Here is a 19,271-nt window from a genome sequence, read left to right on the forward strand (position 1 = left end):
AGTAGAGCAGACAGAGGGTGGAGAGGTTCACCTCAATCCATGCTATGTCTTCATACTTCTAATGTTTGTCATCCCACCACTCTGCTCTTCATACCACACACAACCCCTTTAACTGCCACCTTTGAAGGCCTCTTGAGGAGGCAGCTGTTTCCCTGCAGCAGGCAACCCTTTCTTTATCTGCAGAGTCGAAAGCCTGAGGTGCCATCTGGGCCAGTGGGCTGGCGGACCACATGATTGTTTGGACGAACTGGTTCTGATGGTTGCTGTGCACTCATTCGAACTGGCCTAATGACATGAGCAGAAAGTGAATAAATAATGTGTTCTGCACTAATATTCACCAACATGGTTGCTACCAACTTTAACAAATGTGGAAGGGTGTTTTGTAGTTTTTGCTATAACTAATGTCTTACCTGTCCTGGCATAGATTGTCCTGAGGTGTTTCATCTGAAGAAGCGCTACCCAAAATCCTCCTCCTGGCTTCTGCATACTCAGCCTCCCTCTGGGCCAAAGATTTCATCTGCTGAGAGGGACGTGACGAGGATGCAGCGTTTCCAGTGGTGCCATTATTCGAAGGACGCTTTAAAATTCGAATTTGTGTTGGCGGTGCTGCAGGCAGAGAATCATCCTGGATTACAATAGCAGTTCGCACAGGTGACCCACCCAAACCCAAGCTGAGCTTCCTGCAAAGACAAGAAAGTGTGAGAGGAATAAAATGACCTGGGGGGGGACTTTAAATGTATATACTCAAATAATATATTAAAGATTTTCTATAAAGTTTGTTTACTTACTTTGCCTCCTGATTTATTTTCAGTTTGGCCTCTAGTCTTCTCTCTATTTCCTATAGAGAGAGACATATTTATTAAATTTATACTCCTGTCCAACAAGTTCATTTTCTGACTCACTGACCAGTATAGCAAACATGTTCACAAGTGGCTGAGTGGTTGCTGGAATGTAGAAAAACATACTTTAGAAATATATTATGACACAGTTTTATAATTACAAATCAATAATCCCACACATCAGCACTTAAAAATGTAATTCATTACTTATGTGATACTGTATATATTCATCTATTATGCAGAAGTCAAAATACACACGTAGTGTCACATCTACACAAAGCTGAGCTACATACATACATACATACAAGTAATAACTGAATAATAGTAAAAGTACCTCATGTTTGCCTCATATGCAGAAGTAGGCTAGTAATAATGCATTCATCTGCTAAAGCAAGATATTTTTTTAAATGAGTATATTAGGAGCTTTTTACTAAAAAATTGTATTGATATTGGTGATCATAGCCCTGGTATTTCATGGAATCAAATTAAAACCAAATTATGTGGTATCATCCACCCCTAGTTTAATCTACCAACAGCTGAAAGAAAGATATGTCAGAGTTGTTCCCCTGCAGAAACCCAAACACTCTGTCCTGTCTTATGGTAACGTGGAGTATTGTAATGATTCGCCTCAGTGCTGTATAGCAGACTGTCATTTCCGCAATGGGCGGGGCTAAGCAATGGTGTTATTATAGGCAAAACTCCGTAAGAAAAGAAAGAAAGAAAGAAAGAAAGAAAGAAAGAGTTTTCCTGCTGGATGTCATTCGCATTTTCCACACATTAAAATGATTGTTTAGAAAATAAAAAGACAATTAGCCAGGCTCAGTCCCAGGTCGTTATGGGACAGCGAGGCCTACAGACTCAGCCAGGAAGCCAAGCTCTGATGAGAAAACAAACCTAAATCAAAACTGTATTTGCGTGTTAAAGCACCAGGCACAACCAGTGTGTCACGAATCCTTGCTAGATGACTGTCAAAACCGAGTTAAATTTAGTTAGCACAGCGTGGGCGGTGTGTTTCTCACCCCGCTGTCCGCTGCCTCTTCCCAGCTCTCAGCAACCTCTTCATCCTCCATGTTTAGCAGGACTGCTGGCGGTTTCCTTCTCGGCTTCACCGGCTAACTACATGCCGTCCACGGATAGGGCATTAGACTGTGGTTAACGTTTACACTAGGAAGCTCAGTTTCAGGTATTTTAGTGCTCACATGAAGTCTGAATTAACAGATTCACAAACCTTTCCTTGGCCGCGTGTTAGCCTGTAAGCTTAGTGCTCTCACCTACTGCCTGCCACTTTAAATCTAGCGTCACGTCCACTCCGGTCCGGTAAATCAGCCGGCGCTAAGGTCGTCCACCGCCGCTCAGACAGAAAAACTGTGACCAAACATAGTCTTTTTATATCTCCAAGTATATATAGTAATTAAAACTTGGCCTAAAAATGTCTTCAAACTTTTAACGCTAACCGTTACAACGCAAAAAGGGAAATGACGTGATAACGTTAGTTCAGATAGATACCGTAAATTAATTTATCAGAAGTAGCCTACTCAGTCAGATCCATTACTATAAAAGTACGAGTATGTCTTCATAGTGTAAAAATACTGTTAAAGTTACAAGTAAATGTCCTGCATTCATTCACAATGTGCAAAATGTACAAAAGTTTAAGCATCAAGCCCTAAAAGTCAAAGTAGGCCGCCTACTCATGCAGAACAGCGCATTTCACAGACCTATCATATTATTGAACTGTAAAATAGGCCTACTGAGGCGTCACATTTGATGTTGCATCTGGTAAAGACTGAGCTAATATTAACTTCCTTATATGATTATCTGAATTACCGCTGCATAACTTGAGAATTTCCCACTGGAGATCACAGGTTTTGTGATTAGGCTAGATCATTTTGGGTGGGGTGGCCATGCTGGGGCAGAGACTCAGAGAAGGGTGGCATAGTTGAAAAATATGCAAAACGTGAATTAAACCCCTGGTTCTATGAAATAATAGCCTATACATTATTAAGAATATAATTGTTTATTTTGTGTTAAAAAAGAGACACAGTGTTGTTTTTGATTAACTTTGGGTGCACTCCTTATTTACTCCTGGCTGGCCAAATTTGACCAAATTTAATTTGAAATAATTTCACCAATGTCAATTATAAAGCACCAGAAATATATTAGTTGCATTCAAGGCAACAATTTGTCTTTTTTTTTTCATTTTTCATTGATTAATACTGACAAGCCTCACATTTTGTCTTTGACACCAGGGGTGATCAGTCAGATAATTTGATGTAACCTACAATGAATACAACTTATAACCAGAAGGCACTGAAATTAGTACCAGAAAAGCAAAATGCATAATATAAATGGGCCAAAGGGAGCAACATAACCAAGCAAAATAACCTAATAAAATAAATATAACCATTAACAAATCTTCAAGCCAGTTGTTAGTTTTAACCCTTCACCCTTTCAACTTGATTTTAAAATAAAGCAGTAGAGGCCATGTCACTTAGTTTACATTTATGTAGCTAATGTTAAATTTGAGAATTAAAACATGATTAACTGAAAAATACCTGAGTGTTTCTCTTGGAAATATGTCAAAGAAAACATCTTTAGAACAAAGAGGAAAGTCATAGAAGATATGCCTTTAATTAAAGTTGAGAACATCAGACTAGAAATTCTCAGTACGGATGCAAGACCAAAACAGATGCACAGCTGATTGACTGATAAGCTGTCACTTTCCTTACTGTATAAGAACTGATTTAGCTGGGTAGAATTTATAGATATGTTTAAAAGTGACTTCACTGACTTTATTAGTCAGAATCATTGACAGTCACTGGTTAGTATACATAGAGGGCTAAGCCCATACTTTCCTCCAGAAGACAGTTTCCACAACACCATCCCAATGAAACTACTGCAGGTCCTGTGTCTTGTACAAGACACCAAAAGAAACTTTATGACATTGCACAAGTGTTCACATTGGTAACTGCACCAAAATGGTGGGCTATAACCTAACAGGCTAGAGTCAATCTCAAACAAACAAACAAACAAACATCAACAGCACACCATGACAATATTATATTGTAGAAATCACTTGTCTATTTGAAAGAGAAAAATACCTCAACTGAATGAAGAATGGTGGTGACATGAAGACAGGATTACAGTCAGTCCTAACTTCTACAAATGTTTTTGATCCATTGCTTGGTCCAGGTTTAAATAAACGTTTTTCATGAAGAACATTTTTACCTGTCACAGTAGGAAAGGAAAACACAAGTGTAAATAATAACCATCTACAACATCAATAATAATAATAAGCATTGAGTACTTTTATTTTTGATACTGTAGGCTACATTGTTCTGTATTGCCGGACCTTTAACGGAGTATTTTTACAGTGTAGGCTAATTTGCTTAAAGGGGGGAATATTTTCTTTACCACATTTTCTCTATTTAAAATTGTTTATATTGTAATTCCAGATTTGGCTTGGGCAATGCATCTGCCCGCAGCAGCTGGGGGCGCAGTGTTCGGCATTGAGGACCCACCCTGGTACCACAGACACCGGTCCGCTTCTGCTGGAGCGTCGTTGTGTTGCGGAGGACGCTGTTCACACAGCGGAAGATGGCGACTGTTTGGAGGCTGCAGGGAACCGTCCGGAGCTGATACCAGGAAGGAGCAGAGGAAAGATACACAAAATTGACAACATTTCGGGGAGAAATCCTGACAAAGTATCTGACATTAGAGGAGCTAATTGGAGCACACAGCCTCTGATCAGGTTAGCTAACATTAGCAAAGACGATCAGTAAGATGGGCTAGACTGATGATATAGCTAGCTTGTTAGCTACCAGGGTGCAGTTGAGCCTCTTCCCTATAAGGGTGTTGTGTCATTACGATAATTAAGAAGCTGGGGCTTTTCATGACTTGTTAGTCATTTATAGTTGAGAGAAAACGTGGTATCTATGAGTATTTAGTTAGCTAATGGTTTTTTATGTTAGCTAACGTTAGCTTGGATGCTCATGTTAAGTTAGCTAGCCTCGTTAGCCAATGCTAGCATGTAACGTAGGATTTGTTAAATTCAGTAGGATGCAACGGTATACGCTTTCTATTCGCAAACGCGTTTCGTAACATAAACTATTTTCCATTTTGCCGTATGGCATATCACGGGTTTCATGTATTTGCTCGGGTACCATTAGGTGAAAATTAGCATTAGCAATCCAACATTTCATGTTATTATATGATGGCCTCCGATAGCGGGTTAGATGTAGCTAACGATATAACAGACGTACTGTTTGGTGGGGCCAGCTGCTCAGTCTAAAGAAAGGGCACCATCCGTTTTAAACAGCACATGTAACAATTATGCCTTTTGAACGCTAAATGCCACAAAGGTGTTAGGCTGATTACAACTTTGCAGTGTCATTCGCTTTCTTGGGTAGGACCAAATCGCATATAGTTTTGTTTAACGCTTCATCCCAACTAAATTTGATTTACAGAAATCCTATAAGGAACATATGGGGCACATGTGAAATGAATGACCCTGCTAGCATATATAAAATAAATGACCTATTTTAAAAGCTATTTTAAGGTAACTAGATGTAGCTGAAGGTAACATGCTCCTCATAAATCATTAGTGTCTCCTCATGTCTCAGCAGATAATAATGTCCCACTCCCCTGACAATGAGGATGGATGCTTTGTTGCCATGGATACAGAGGATGAAGGTACAGCGCCTGCCAGGTTAACGGAGGAATTAGTGGGAAAGACAGAGTCCTGCCGACACGAAGGGAACATGGACAGTCATGCCAAAGGAGGGGGGAGAACAATGATGGAGTTGCCAGAGGAAGTTCTTGAATATATTCTCTCCTTCCTCTCACCTTATCAGGAGCACAAGACTGCTGCGCTTGTATGTAAGCAGTGGTATCGCCTCATTAAAGGTATGCCTCTTGCATTTGCATAACCTTGTGTAAAGCTCAGTCAAAAAGTGGGCTGATTGGCTTCACTGTGAGTGTGAGCAGGTATTACAGCAGCAGAGTATACAGTACCTTTAAACACGTGAGAAGGAAAGTTTAAAAAGTAGTGACCCATTCAAGTGTGCTGCTACTTCAACTTTGATCACAAAGTGGAAATGCTTAAATATTTGTGTTCCTGTAACTTATAATATTTTCTCTGAACCAGGTGTTGCTCATCAATGTTACCATGGTTTCTTGAGAGCTGTCCAGGAGGGAAATATCCAGTGGGAAAGTCGCACGTACCCGTATCCAGGCACCCCTATCACTCAGCGCTTCTCGCACAGTCAGTAGATGCTGCTTTACTAATAATATCACAATGAGCTGCACATCATGTATACAGTGTTGAATCAAACCACTTTTTTCCAGTAATCGTATTAAATTGCTCAGGTATATGGTGCCTGCGCTTTTTTGACTCCAGGGTGCACCAGATAAAATGCCTTCTGCCCTATGCAAGTTTACTGTTATATGACAAGAGCAACATGAGATACTTAATCCATTTTGTTATCTAATAGACTCCAGCAACACTTAAAATAGACCGCTGCATAGCTAGTGCTTTCAGAACTGCAGAGCTGTGCTAAGCTTCACAAAACATCCCAATAACTGTAGGAAGAAAACTTGCAAAAAGGCAGGAACACATTGACAGCTATACAATGCATATTTTAATCCCATAAGCTAATGTTTAATTTAAAATAGATCACGTGCTCATATTTTGGAGGCACTACCCACCTATCATTGTATTGTCCAGCTGATGCAAATCATTAATCCCCAGCTTCACATTTTGAAATCTCTCCCCTGCATGTGTACCAAGAAGATTCACTATTTTATTTTTATTTTCATAAAAAGAATGTAGTTGTGTGCATGTTTAGTGTCATGTGATGCTGTAGCAAAATGTAATGACAGAAAAGTTACGTTTCTATCTGTTGATGTAAAATGAGTCAACATTTTAGTTTGTCATAGTTTGAATGTAGTGTCACATGACAGTTTAACATGATTTTTAAGTTGGTGTAGTGGGGAATAGTGGATCATTTAGAATTATGGCAATTTTAAATCTGAGAATGTTTACTGCAGCTGTACTGTAAACAGCCATGTATATAGATTTGGAACGGTTTCATTTCACTGGAAACAATGGACATTGGTTGTGTTTATGGCATTTACACAAAAAGTAATAATGAAAAGATGGAATTAAACACTCACAAATCATTGTTGCAAATTTGTGGCTGAATTTGTTTTTCTTCTTGGGTTGCAGGTGCATGTTATTATGACTCAAATCAGTCCATGTATGTGTTTGGAGGTTGTACTCAGAGTAGTTGTAATGCTGCCTTCAATGATCTATGGAGGCTTGACCTCAACAGCAAGGAGTGGATCCGCCCTTTAGCCTCAGGTATGAGTATGTACTCGCATGCAATTACTGCCAATGGGACAAATAAATGAGAGCTCTTTTTACAATTTGTAGCTCTGGTTAAAAAATAACTTTACCCTGGGCTTATGTAAGTGGAACTGTGGGAAAGTGAACCTCTTTTCTGAATACAGTATTCAGATGTATAACAGCTGCAGTTGAGGACAGTATTGAGGTGCCAATGAAAAAATAAAGTACCAAATAAGATTGTAGTGAAATGATTATGCTGTTGCACTTTTTGCTTTTATTGTGTTAAACTTTAGAGCTTATTGTGCCTTTAATAAAATTTTGTGTTCAGGATTAAGAGAGAGAACTCTTATGTCTGATCTGTAATTAACATCTACTCTCAGACACTTACAGGGCCTCATGGATTTAATGTTCATGTAATGTTTTTTAAACATTTTATCACTTGTATATGAAGTCAAGTGGAAAATGTATTACGTAATCTTAGGGTGTACTCACACTAGGCACAGTTGTCTTGTACTGTGCCTGAGCATGACTGTCATCCCTGCCCACGCCCCCACTGTCCTGAGCCCACACTGCACTTGGATCAGACAGGGCTGGAGCCTGGTTACATCACCACAATGCATCTCGCATAGCAATTGTTCAAATTCAGTGCTTGGGCATGGTTAGTGATCACCCTATGCGCACCATGCCTGAGTCCAACTGACAAACTCTGGGGGTCAAACGTGCTCGGGCGCAGTACAGATCACCTAGTGTGAGTACACCCTTAGTGTGTGCAGTATTTTCCATTTTCACTTAAAGAAGTTAAGTAGCAGTCAACCAGACATTTTTGGTCAATCACAGTTATTCTCCACTAAATTATTTTGGGGTTTATTTGTTGGATTTAAAACTCATACATATACTAATGTTTGTCAAGTAAAAGTTTCAGCCATACTGTATCCTTGCTCTTTTCTTGCATAGGCTCTTATCCATCTCCTAAAGCTGGAGCAACTCTAGTGATGCACAAAGATCTGTTAGTGCTATTTGGAGGGTGGACTCGCCCCAGCCCTTACCCCCTGCACCAACCAGAAAGGTTTTTTGATGAAATTCACACCTACTCTCCTTCAAAGAACTGGTAAGAGACACTAGGAGTTAAACTATGTAGTTGTGAAAAGTCTTGAAACTACATTTTTACCTTTTTTTTCTTTCTTTGTATAGCTCATTTCATCTTTTCTTCTCTCAGGTGGAACTGTATAGTAACAACACATGGGCCTCCACCTATGGCTGGCCACTCTTCATCTGTAATTGGAAACACCATGGTGGTGTTTGGGGGATCATTAGGAGCACGTCAAATGTATGACGAATATTTGTTTATTTATAATAATAATACTTTTAAAATCACTTAAAGCAGAAATCTACAACTTGCTACACTACAGCTAAGATGATGGAGTGTCATGTGTGCAAAGGTGTTTCACCTTTGGTAGTGAAAATGTTATTGACCTTATAGGTGTCAGGTGATTGTGAATATATTACTTACTGAGGTGATGAAGCCCCACAACTCAGATACAGCTACACTTACAGTAAACAGGCAACATGAAAGCTTTATGCCAGCAGAACAGCAGTATCTTCAGTCCTCTGTCAATCAGGCTGCATCTAGGCACAGTACTGATGTGAAAGTCATCTATGTTTGGCAACGCACAGAGCCCAATGCACTATACTGTAGTTAAACATGTAAAATGAAATAAATTACATTTGAAGCTTGAGTTGCTGACATAAGAACAACCAACAGAGTTAGCCATGATAAAAAACATGGCCATTGTCACCTGGACAGGTCTAGTTTCTCAAATCTTATCAACAAGTCTTCTCAAAAGCAAGTAAAAGGCTTAAGACAAGGTAGCTTTTACCACACTTATTTTAATGTAAAACATTACAATTTTCAGCTTTAAAATTTTAGCTTTGTTTTTTGGAGTGTGCAGTGTGTTAGTGAATGAAAACTGCCTCACATCACTGTGGTGTTTGTTGGGTCTGATCAGGAGTAATGAAGTCTGGGTTCTGGATTTGGAGCAGTGGTCATGGTCCAAGCCCCCCATATCTGGCCCAGTACCACACCCACGAGGAGGACAATCACAAGTAAGGACTCATTTACAGAGATGGCTGTGGCTTGGGAGGCAGAGCGGGTCATTTCCTACCCAGAGGGCTGGTGGTTCGATTCCCAGCTTCTCTAGTCCATGTGTTAAAGTGTCCTTGAGCAAGGCACTGAACCCCAAGTTGCCCCTGGTGGCTGTTCCATCTGTGTGAATGTGTGAGTGTGAATGGGCTAATAATGTAAAAGTGCTTTGAGTGTGCATAGATGCACAGAAAAGTGATCCGTCCAAGTTAGATAAATGTTTTTTTTTTTTTTTTTTTTTAAGTAAACAATCTTGTAGTATTATTGTTCATTTCAAGTTTATACATGGTCCTGCCTTGATCTCACAGTTAAGTTCTTTCGATATAGTTTGACATTTTAAGACAGCTTGCATTTCTACATGTAGCTTGCACATGGATGAGGCTGTGCCAGAAACAAACGCTGATTTCTTTTTAAAAATTAAATGACTTTTAAATATTTTCCTATTAGATTGTGATTGATGATCAGACATTGCTCATCTTGGGAGGATGTGGTGGTCCTAATGCAGTAAGTTGCTGTTTTTTTTTTGTTTTTTTTTAAACTTTATTCTACGTGTATGACAATATGTCTGTCTCTTAGCAAAGGTTTCATGTGACTGTGACTACAGTTATGATTTATCACTTTGTTTTGCTTGTTAAAGCTCCTTAAAGATGCCTGGCTCCTTCACATGGATGCATCATCTTGGAGGTGGCAGCAGTTACAGGTAGAAAATGAGGATCATGGAGCCCCAGAGCTTTGGTGCCATCCAGCTTGTAGAGTAAGTATCTGTTTTAACTGCCAGTTTTGTGTGTGTGTGTGTGTGTGTGTGTGTGTGTGTGTGTGTGTGTGTGTGTGTGTAGATTACATTTATCAATGTGTTTCTTCTCTTGTTTACTTACTTGAAGGTGGGCCAGTGTGTGGTGGTGTTCTCACAGGCTCCATCTGGGCGTGCACCCCTCAGCCCAAGTCTTAATTCTCGGCCCTCTCCCATAAGTGCCACACCTGCGCCTCTGGGCCCTGAACCGCCTTCCCTGCGCTCTCAGTCTCCTGTTCGGAGTGGAGCCGCTGGTGTTGTCCTGGGAGCTGTTGAAGAAGCTCCATGTGTAAATGGTCGATGGGGCACGCTGAGACCTCGGCCTTCAGCAAGAGGAAGTGCCAGAGATGGAAGTCCATCCTCATCCCAGCAACCGTCTCCTTCACAAGGCCCAGACAGCCCCCCTCTTCCTCCACTTCCCCCATTATTAAATGGCTCCTCCCCCTCACCTCGTACCAGCCCAGCCCAGGCTGCATCTCCTCCCTCTCGCCCTCACCTGGCTACCTCCACAGACTATGGCTGGGAGTCTCTCCCTTCTGCCGCTTACCACCCCGAGGTGCCCAACATGAACGGTCTGCATACACCTCCTTCAGGCTCCCCTCGCACTCCCCCAGGAGCTGTGTCTCCCGCTGCTTTACGAAGAGGTCTGGAGGCAGTGAAAAACAAATCTTCCTCTTTACCATCTTCATTGTCATCGTCTTCCCTTCACACACAAGGAGCTTCTCCTGGGGGAGGAGCAGTGGGCCCTCCTGGAACACCTCCATCATCATCCTCCAGCCCTCCACAAGCTGCTGGAGCTGATGGACATGCTATTCCACCTATTGCACGGCGTCTCGGCCATCACCCACCACAGAGCCTGAACGTAGGAAAACCTCTGTACCAGTCGCTCAACTGTAAGCCCATGCAGATGTATGTGCTGGATGTGTCCCGGGCCAAATCTTCCGGGGTCGTTTCCTGGAGAGTCTACGGGAACGGGACTCCCGCTGCCGTTACAGGGCCACCAGAGACCAGCCTTCACACAGTGGTACAGGGCAGGGGGGAGCTCATTATTTTTGGGGGCCTCATGGACAAAAAACAGAATGTGAAGTACTACCCTAAAACCAATGCCTTGTACTTTGTACGTGCTAAAAGGTAATGCGGCTCCAGGTGGGATTGGAAAGACGAAATGCTCCACCCTGTGTCCTCACAAGGGTACACACAAGGCCTTTTTCCTACTGGAAGGATTATGGGAAAAGAAGATAATTATTGTTAGATGTTCCACTTCAGAAATTCACTCTTCTCCCTTATGCCTACTGCTAGCATTCAAAATAAACCACTTTAACTAAACTTTGATAAAAGGTGGAATGAGTATCCTGACTGTGTGTGTGAATGTGTGCGTGAGTGCAGTGATTAGAGAGAACAGAACATTTACGCTGTTCCCCAAAAGGCGGTCAGCCAAACAAGCATTTCGGTTTTTCTGTGCCACCCTCCTCAGAACTCTTGGAAGAGAAGAGCTGCAGAAGAACGAACACTGTTGACAGAAACAGTCAATCGCTACCTTGCTTTTTGTATCACTCTTTAAGCCTGCAATGTTTACATTGAAAACAGTGCGAGTGTGTCTGTGTGCGTTGTGTGCACGGTGGTGGTGGTTAAAAGTTGTTGACTAATGTATGTTGGGGGCCATGGTGGGTGAGAGATGTGGCACTGTACTATAAGCATAGTCAAACAATAAAGGCCTCCATGTCTGTTCTCTGTCTTACAATTCGTCTGTTTGTGTCTGTATATCAATGCTGCTTTTGTTGATGGAAAGATCCATTATTAGCCAGCTGTTCTGGAGTTATCAGTCATACCACAATCTTCTCCAAACTCAGTATTAATATTAAGTACTACTGAATTTATGGCATTAAAATATTTTACTTGGAATTCAGGAGTAAAATTAAAAAAAACACAAATTCAAAGAAAAAGACAACATACCCAAAGATCTATATTCAAGTATATCCAATACTGGGAGCCTTCTGGTAGCCAAATGGTTACAGTAGTTCTCACATCCACACTTCTCTTCTGGCTTTGTTGTGTCCTGTGCCCTTTCTCCTTTTATTTATATTGTTTCCTGTGTGCATTTTTGCAACATACCTTGAATAAAGACAAAAATGCCCCCAAAATATATATTTTTAAAAATTTGCTCAAGTTGGGGTGATTAAATTCAATGACCAAAATCTATGGTTGCAAAATTTCAAACCTGTATGTCTGGGTTTTGCCACATTCACGTTATATTTGAATAATCATAATTAAGAGTTACAGACCTGTATCATTCATGGCAACTTCCAAGTTGTAATTAAGAATGGAAATAGCTGAAAACCAACAAATATGGATGCCTAACAGGAGCCAAAGATTGTCATTCATAATATCTTTTCTTGTAATCATGAGATACTAAGTAATAATTATGGGCTGCCCAGGAAGCATGTAACCTTTTGAAAAACATTTCCAAAAGGTTCCCATTTGGTTACATTTTTTGGACCTTTCATACATGTTGTAGGAACATTCTTTGAAGGTAAGATGGTTCTAAGAATGTTTCTTCAAGGTTAATTTAGTGACACCTTTAAAGAACTTATAGGGTATCTACTTATCTATCAAGAATAAAATTTCAATCTCAAGTGATGGATTTAATCCATGGATGCATGACTGAAGTAGTTCTACATTTTAGAGCTGTACAAGGACGTCCTCTAGTGACTCTTTTGCATTCAGCACATACAGCAACACGCACCAAATGTAGATGAGTCATCTGCAGGCAACATCATTTCTTCCAAATATAGTTTATAGCAAATACACATTACAATAAACACACGGTTTGAGCATTTCTGACTTTTGTTACAGACCTACCAGATTATATTTCTTTTTATTTAAGTCACTTTTGCACTTTAATCATCTCAATCATTCATATTCCCTCCTCCCCCACACAGAAAAGATAACCTTTTACCCAGTGAGCTCCTTACAGGACCTGGGCGGAGCAGTTCAGAGCAGGGCCGTGTGATTCGTGCAGACTCTGGGATATGGTGAACTGGTTTACTGGGCTGAATCTGTATTGGCTCTGACCTGAAAGCAGTGGGAGGAGACTTTGACAATGAACATGCTGAGGGACACATGTTTACAATGATGGGGCAGAGGGGAAAACGAGAGCTGTGCAGGACCACTGACCACTGAGACTTTATGAATGAAGTAAACTATGTGAAGGTATAATTTCTAACCTTTCAAAAGGAGAGTTCTATTTGAGTGTGTTTGTCTCTGGTACTGCACCTGTACTGTGTAGTTGTTTTGGTTGAATGCGTATGACTGGAATGATTTATGACTTGTTTTTGTCAATGATCTTGTGACTAAGATTCTCTGCTTTGTAGAATGTTTCTTTAATGTTTGGTCTGCTATGAAATAATGGTGTTTCCTGTCTGTTTTTACATTTTTAAATCCGTTGTGCTGAAAGTTGATACCTGAACTGCCAGAAATATTTTCTGACCGATTTCTAAAACAATGCTGCCAAGTGTGCTAAACATGAAAGTTTCCAGGAAAGTCAACAAGACTTTCAGGATACACTAACTCTCTGTCTTGCTATGTAGAGTAGAGCATTTGCAAACATACCCAAACCTTTCCAATTCAAAAATATGTGCTTAAGTACAAATATGTTTTCTTCCAGGTGGAGCCTGTTTTTAACATACTGGGCAGTCATGGAAGCTGACAAAAGTCACTGCAGCAGGACAGCGGAGTAGTGCAGTGACCTATGGTGTCATGTGAGATGTGTAAACAATAAATATTACATGAGTTATCAGAAAAGTAGATAGCATTTATATTTACCTTTCCTGTTCTGTAACACGTACAATACGCTCTCCCTGTTCCCTGTGGACTTAAGCAAGGGGCCCAAGGACTAACAGGACAAACGGTGAAGAGCATTTCTCAGGGATGACCAGTGCTCAGCTGGTGGAAATGTCACCTAGTGCCCAGCCTTCCCACACAATGACAGCCCCTGTGTCCCCTGTCCCCTGTGGTGTATTTGGCCCCTCGCTGTCCCCTCCAGCTGTCTGGCCTCCTCTGGATTTCGCCCTGGGTGCTCTTGCCTGCTGTGCAGCCTGTGTTTTCACCAATCCTCTGGAGGTTGTAAAGACACGTCTGCAGCTCCAGGGAGAGTTGCGTGCTCGGGGATCCTACCAGATACACTACCGTGGAGTCTTGCAGGCCCTCCTGGTAGTGGGCCGCACAGATGGGCTCCGGGGCCTGCAGAAAGGGCTCTCAGTCGGGCTGATCTACCAAGGCGTGATGAATGGTGTGAGACTAGGCTCCTACTCCTATTGTGAAACTCTGGGAATCACCTCTTTTCACGGGGGGAGTCTGATGGCAGGTGCAGGGGCTGGGGCGCTAGGTGCCTTCATTGCCTCTCCTGCCTACTTGGTAAGTTTGCTAAAAGTTTCTCCATTTTACTGCCTCACAGTTCGCAGAGTTTTTACCTTGTAATCCCTTAAGCAAGGCTTACTTGTGACCTCGTAGGATTCATGTCTGTGCAGTTTTTGGCAGAAAAAGGTAAACTAGTACAGAATTTGACAAGAAGAGAGTAACAATTATAGAACCACTCTGAAAAATAAACAATTTTATGTAGCATAGTTTAGGTTTTCCTTATTCCCTATACTGTTAATGGTTTTGGAACCCCATCGATTATTCCCATCACTGCTCAAGGAGGTTTTGACACCCAGGCTGGGAACCATTGCTCTATAGGTCTTGATTAGATCGGTAGGTGTTTTAAGCCATTTGTAGGTACATTTATATTTTTGACATTTACATTAAAAATACGTATGTCCAACAAATTACAATCAAAACTGTGAGGCTTTTGTTGATGTTGCATTCAGTCTGTACGTCTCCTGTACAGCAATCTCCTAAGCCCCCTATGCCTTGTGAAATGAATGTCCCTTATACAGTGTGTGGTGCAACCTGGTGGCCACGATGCTATGTGTCAGCTGTACAGTATCTGTCTGTGTGTGCACGGTCAAACACAAAACCTATTAGGATATTGAAACCCTTGTGCCTCTGAGAGTGGATCATCCGATTGGGTTGCACTCAGCACACTCGGCTTCAACAAAGATGTTAATTAACAGCCAAACAACTGGCATGAAGTAAAGGATAACTACAGGGCTGGTGCAGAAAGATGATATGGGTAATTGTCTGCTGGGAATATATTATGCAGAATGTTTCAGCATAGTATACCTTATATCCCAGAGGACAAACCCTTAATGGAACCAGTTAGGATACATTCTTTGATGTTGTAAGCTAGCAACAAAATACACATCAGCTTTGTAAACAGATTAGTGACAGGCTGAACAACGTAAAGCCAGATATGTTCATGGTACAGCAGAACACTGCAAATTTAAAGGATAGGTTCATTGTTTTCAGGTTTGTCATAAAACAATACTCACATGTTCATATGCACATTGAATTGAATTTGGTGAAAGTTTTCTTTCTGTTATTGTTGTTGTTCCTTTCCCCAATCAACACTTTGCCTAAATAGGCCATTTCCTAACACAATTCCAATGCAAGTGAATGGGGGACATAATTTACAGACCTTCGACTTCTCATAAAGTGAACAAAATAGGCAAGCTCAGTTTCAAATGTGACTATGCAAGTCATCAGCATTTGGCCTGTATTCTAAGTGAACACAAACAAGAAACATGAAAGCACCTCAGCTCAGTTTTTAAAGGCACTTCCAGTGTCCTAAATATATTTTTACCCAGTAACAGAGCTTGTGAGGCAAATTTACATTACATGGGTGTGTTTTTTGTTGGCTCAGGTTAGTCAGAGACTTACTGTAGTTTAACACTTTTGAAAGCTGGGTTAATCCATGTCTTGATTAAATGTGCGTTTATAAAACCAGGTGAGACTCATGTCTAATTTTATAAGGTTTTCACATTCACACAAACCTCTAGTGACACCTTCCCTTGATTTACTGCATATTTTTAGTTATGTCCTCTGCATGTCCCTTTTTATATGACAGGACTAGTGTTGTTGTTGTTTTTCTGCCTCAGCTGCCATTTAAACCACAGGATCTTTTGCACCATCATGAAAAACAATACTGTGTGATGACTTGTTTGTCTGTAACTAGGGCACTAAATATACCCTGCTGTTGCTTTAACCTATCCATTGCTGCCAAATAATATAGTACAGTATCTTCTTGCTGTGTGAACATTGGCGGTGAATGAAGAAATGAGTGGTGAAGGTTGCATCAGAGTGTGACTGTTAAGGCTTGGCACAAATGAATCACTGAGGTATTTTGTTAGACACGTTCCTGGTAAAGTACGTATTCACTAATTCATACCTGGTGAACAGTAGTAGAGCTGCCTATAATCGACATGTGACTCAGGCATTTGATTTAGTCTGGTTTTGTACTTTGATTCATTTTTGTCAGGTGTATAAGACTGAATGTACATTAAAATGTGTGTACTGCATTTTATTCATAGGTGAAGACCCATCTGCAGGCTCAAACTGTGAAAGCCATAGCAGTAGGTCATCAGCATAACCATCTGGTAAGATGAACATGTTCAAAAACTGACACTTGAATGTGTTAAACCTTGTTTTATCTGGAATTATTTCATCATACAGTACTGTGCAAAGGTCCCAGGCCACCATTAAATTTGTTTTAGCAATATTATGATGACTATGTATATATTTATCAGAACACGACCAGGAAATATGTACACAGTATTTAAAAACAAAAATGTTACAAACAATTAGCAAACAAACTGGATACTCCTGATGTGGTATTCAAGCTGTTCTAAAGAAACATGAAGAATCTGGAGAGGTCAAGGACAAAAACAGGAGTGGAAGACTAAGTAACTGTCAAAGTCTGATGAGAGGTTTCTCAGTTACTTCTTTGAGAGACCAGAGAAACTCCAGCAAGGACCTGGCTCAGCATCTGACAGCTTCATCTGGAAGCCATGTTGATCCTTCCACAGTCAGAAGAAGCTTAATCAGAAACGGCCTTTGTGAGTATAGAGGCCTTCAGTGAAACATGGTGGAGGGTCTGTCATGGTTTCAAGATTCCCCCTAAAGTCTCCCTCTGAAAATTCAAGCTGTGTTAAGTGCAAAGGGAGGTGACTTTGGACTGTAGAAGCCATTTTATGTTTTGTAATATTGTGTACATGTTTCCTGTATTTTTTGTTGATATCTTAAATCATCACTACAACTTTTTAAAAACAGCAACAACTACTGGTGGCCTAAGACCTTTGCGCAGTATTGTATGTATTGAAATACTTTGCTTAAGTAAAAGTGGACACACCATCATGTAATCATACCAGTGGTGGGCCGTCAGGGCCAGCAAGGCCTTCTCTGCTGGCCTAAACACTATTAGAAGCACTGACCTACATTTACAACCGAAATTCTAATATTTGTTCCATGAAATTGTATTAATTTATTCCCCAACAGTCTGTTCTCCTCATTTTGTAGTATTTCTCTTGGCTGCAGTTTTGTAATATTGTGTACATGTTTCCTGTATTTTTTGTTGATATCTTAAATCATCACTACAACTTTTTAAAAACAGCAACAACTACTGGTGGCCTAAGACCTTTGCGCAGTATTGTATGTATTGAAATACTTTGCTTAAGTAAAAGTGGACACACCATCATGTAATCATACCAGTGGTGGGCCGTCAGGGCCAGCAAGGCCTTCTCTGCTGGCCTAAACACTATTAGAAGCACTGACCTACATTTACAACCGAAATTCTAATATTTGTTCCATGAAATTGTATTAATTTATTCCCAATCACTATCTATCTAACTAAGAAATTACCTAACATAGTGTAGAGGTTTTGGAGTTGTCTTAACTTGGTTTCTTGCTTTAGTAAAAACAGTATTCACCCTCAATATGCGAAATACCTCTCTCCCTGTAATGCCACACTTTATTATATTGCATTTTTGTATAGCATTGATAGTTTCTATAATTGCGACGTACAGTGGTGGTATTAAAAGGTGAATTAAGTCGGGTAAGTCTCCACTGAAGGCCCAGGTACGAAATGCACGGCCCGCCACTGAATCATACTCTATTGCAAGTCCATGCACTCATTAGACAGACTGTTACAACTGATACATGATAGTACAAGTAGCTTGTTGTTGCTGGTCTAGGTAGAACGGATCCTGACTACTTATCGTATAGTAGGTTAATCAATAATAATCCATCATATTTTATAAAGTGTTTAGAAAACGTCTGAATACACAGTCACACACAGGTGTTTTTAGTTATTATGAAATTTTTATTTATTGTTTTAACAAGACATTCTTAGAAGCACATCCTCTTTGGGGTTTAAAAACATTCGATATCATCAGTGATAGTACAGAGGAGTAGTTGACTAACAGCTCCCTGACCCTTCTAACAGTTTTGTTGTACTTGTTAGTGCGGGATGACCTACCCTATTGTCATATAAATCAATTTGTTCACATTGTATAATTCGAAGCGTGCTCCCAGCTCCAATGTACACAGAGGTTTAATCAGCCGTGGTAATTAAAAACAGCTGTACAGGTGGTCAGTGTCTTTGCAAAATAACTGTAGCAATTATGTAAATATATTTCAGTTAAATGTGCATAGGTTCCCTTGAAATGTAGTGAAGTGTAAGTATGAAGTTGGGTAACATGGAAATACTTTAGTTTTGAGGTATTTCTACTTAAGTACAGGACTAATTGTATTCACTCCTCCACTGGGCTCCGTCACATTTATACACTCAGACGTTTGTAGAGGTGGATGAAGACACAGGAAATACAACACTGATTACTTATAAGCAGTTTGTAATGGTACGGTATGTGGTAGTGGGACTAGGCAGGACCCAAAGAAGATGTCTGGAGACTGAAGAGTAGCTTTAAATGATTCTTTATTTCATGCATGGAGAGAAATCATACACAACTTTGCAGAATGCACAGAGTTCTCTGAGTTCTCTGAGTCACTGGCAAAAGGGGCAGTCCCTTTATACCCAAGTAGTACAATACACATCCATTGAAACTCATACTGTTATCTTACATTATAACGACTTCCCCAGCTGCCTTGCTACAGCAAAAGGACAGCAAGACCTTGATACTGAGTGGGGCCGCCAGGTGCCTGGGTGCCGCACTCCCTTTTCCTTCTCACACAAGACACATTTATGAGTGCTGGAAGTAACTTCTGCAA

The 19,271-nt window shown here is 40.6% G+C and overlaps 3 protein-coding genes across 18 annotated transcripts in view; 2 read left to right on the top strand and 1 right to left on the bottom strand.

The window, feature by feature from the left end:
- Positions 1-6: 6 nt before the first annotated feature.
- Positions 7-2,329, bottom strand: LOC109964490 (SUZ domain-containing protein 1-like). 3 transcript variants are annotated; one of them, XM_020607814.1, is made up of 5 exons: positions 2,111-2,329; positions 1,859-1,955; positions 789-838; positions 411-680; positions 7-285 (listed from the first exon to the last, which is right to left on the bottom strand). In XM_020607814.1, exons 2-5 carry the CDS (start codon positions 1,907-1,909, stop codon positions 174-176), a joined length of 483 nt encoding a protein of 160 aa, XP_020463470.1. In that variant the 5' UTR covers positions 1,910-1,955; positions 2,111-2,329; the 3' UTR covers positions 7-173. The 3 variants fall into 3 exon arrangements, with proteins under 3 accessions (XP_020463470.1, XP_020463469.1, XP_020463468.1); XM_020607813.1 differs by having other exon boundaries at positions 2,068-2,329; XM_020607812.1 differs by having other exon boundaries at positions 1,859-2,329.
- Positions 2,330-4,505: 2,176 nt separating this feature from the next.
- On the top strand, positions 4,506-11,853 carry fbxo42 (F-box protein 42). 10 transcript variants are annotated; one of them, XM_020607846.1, is made up of 10 exons: positions 4,506-4,587; positions 5,459-5,741; positions 5,983-6,099; positions 7,063-7,197; positions 8,137-8,290; positions 8,399-8,509; positions 9,189-9,285; positions 9,770-9,826; positions 9,960-10,076; positions 10,204-11,853. In XM_020607846.1, the coding sequence occupies exons 2-10, from the start codon at positions 5,468-5,470 to the stop codon at positions 11,245-11,247; spliced, it is 2,106 nt and encodes a 701-aa protein (XP_020463502.1). In that variant the 5' UTR covers positions 4,506-4,587; positions 5,459-5,467; the 3' UTR covers positions 11,248-11,853. The 10 variants fall into 10 exon arrangements, with proteins under 10 accessions (XP_020463502.1, XP_020463501.1, XP_020463508.1 ...); XM_020607845.1 differs by having other exon boundaries at positions 5,462-5,741; XM_020607852.1 differs by lacking the exon at positions 4,506-4,587 and adding an exon at positions 4,714-4,735 and having other exon boundaries at positions 5,462-5,741.
- Positions 11,854-13,189: 1,336 nt separating this feature from the next.
- Positions 13,190-19,271, top strand: part of slc25a34 (solute carrier family 25 member 34) — a 9,398-nt gene continuing 3,316 nt past the window's right edge. For 3 of the 5 annotated variants that reach the window (XR_002275512.1, XR_002275513.1, XM_020607719.1), the window contains exons 1-4: positions 13,190-13,322; positions 13,777-13,879; positions 13,990-14,525; positions 16,580-16,645. Coding sequence is in view for 3 of the 5 variants with exons in the window: in XM_020607719.1 (XP_020463375.1) it covers positions 13,861-13,879; positions 13,990-14,525; positions 16,580-16,645 (621 nt within the window). In the remaining 2 variants the exon portion in view is untranslated. The remainder of the gene's footprint in view (positions 13,323-13,776; positions 13,880-13,989; positions 14,526-16,579; positions 16,646-19,271) is intronic. The other 2 variants (XM_020607720.1, XM_020607721.1) reach the window with 2 other exon arrangements.

This window comes from Monopterus albus, unplaced genomic scaffold, assembly GCF_001952655.1.
Source record: "Monopterus albus unplaced genomic scaffold, M_albus_1.0 scaffold89.1, whole genome shotgun sequence".
Classification (NCBI taxonomy): domain Eukaryota; kingdom Metazoa; phylum Chordata; class Actinopteri; order Synbranchiformes; family Synbranchidae; genus Monopterus; species Monopterus albus.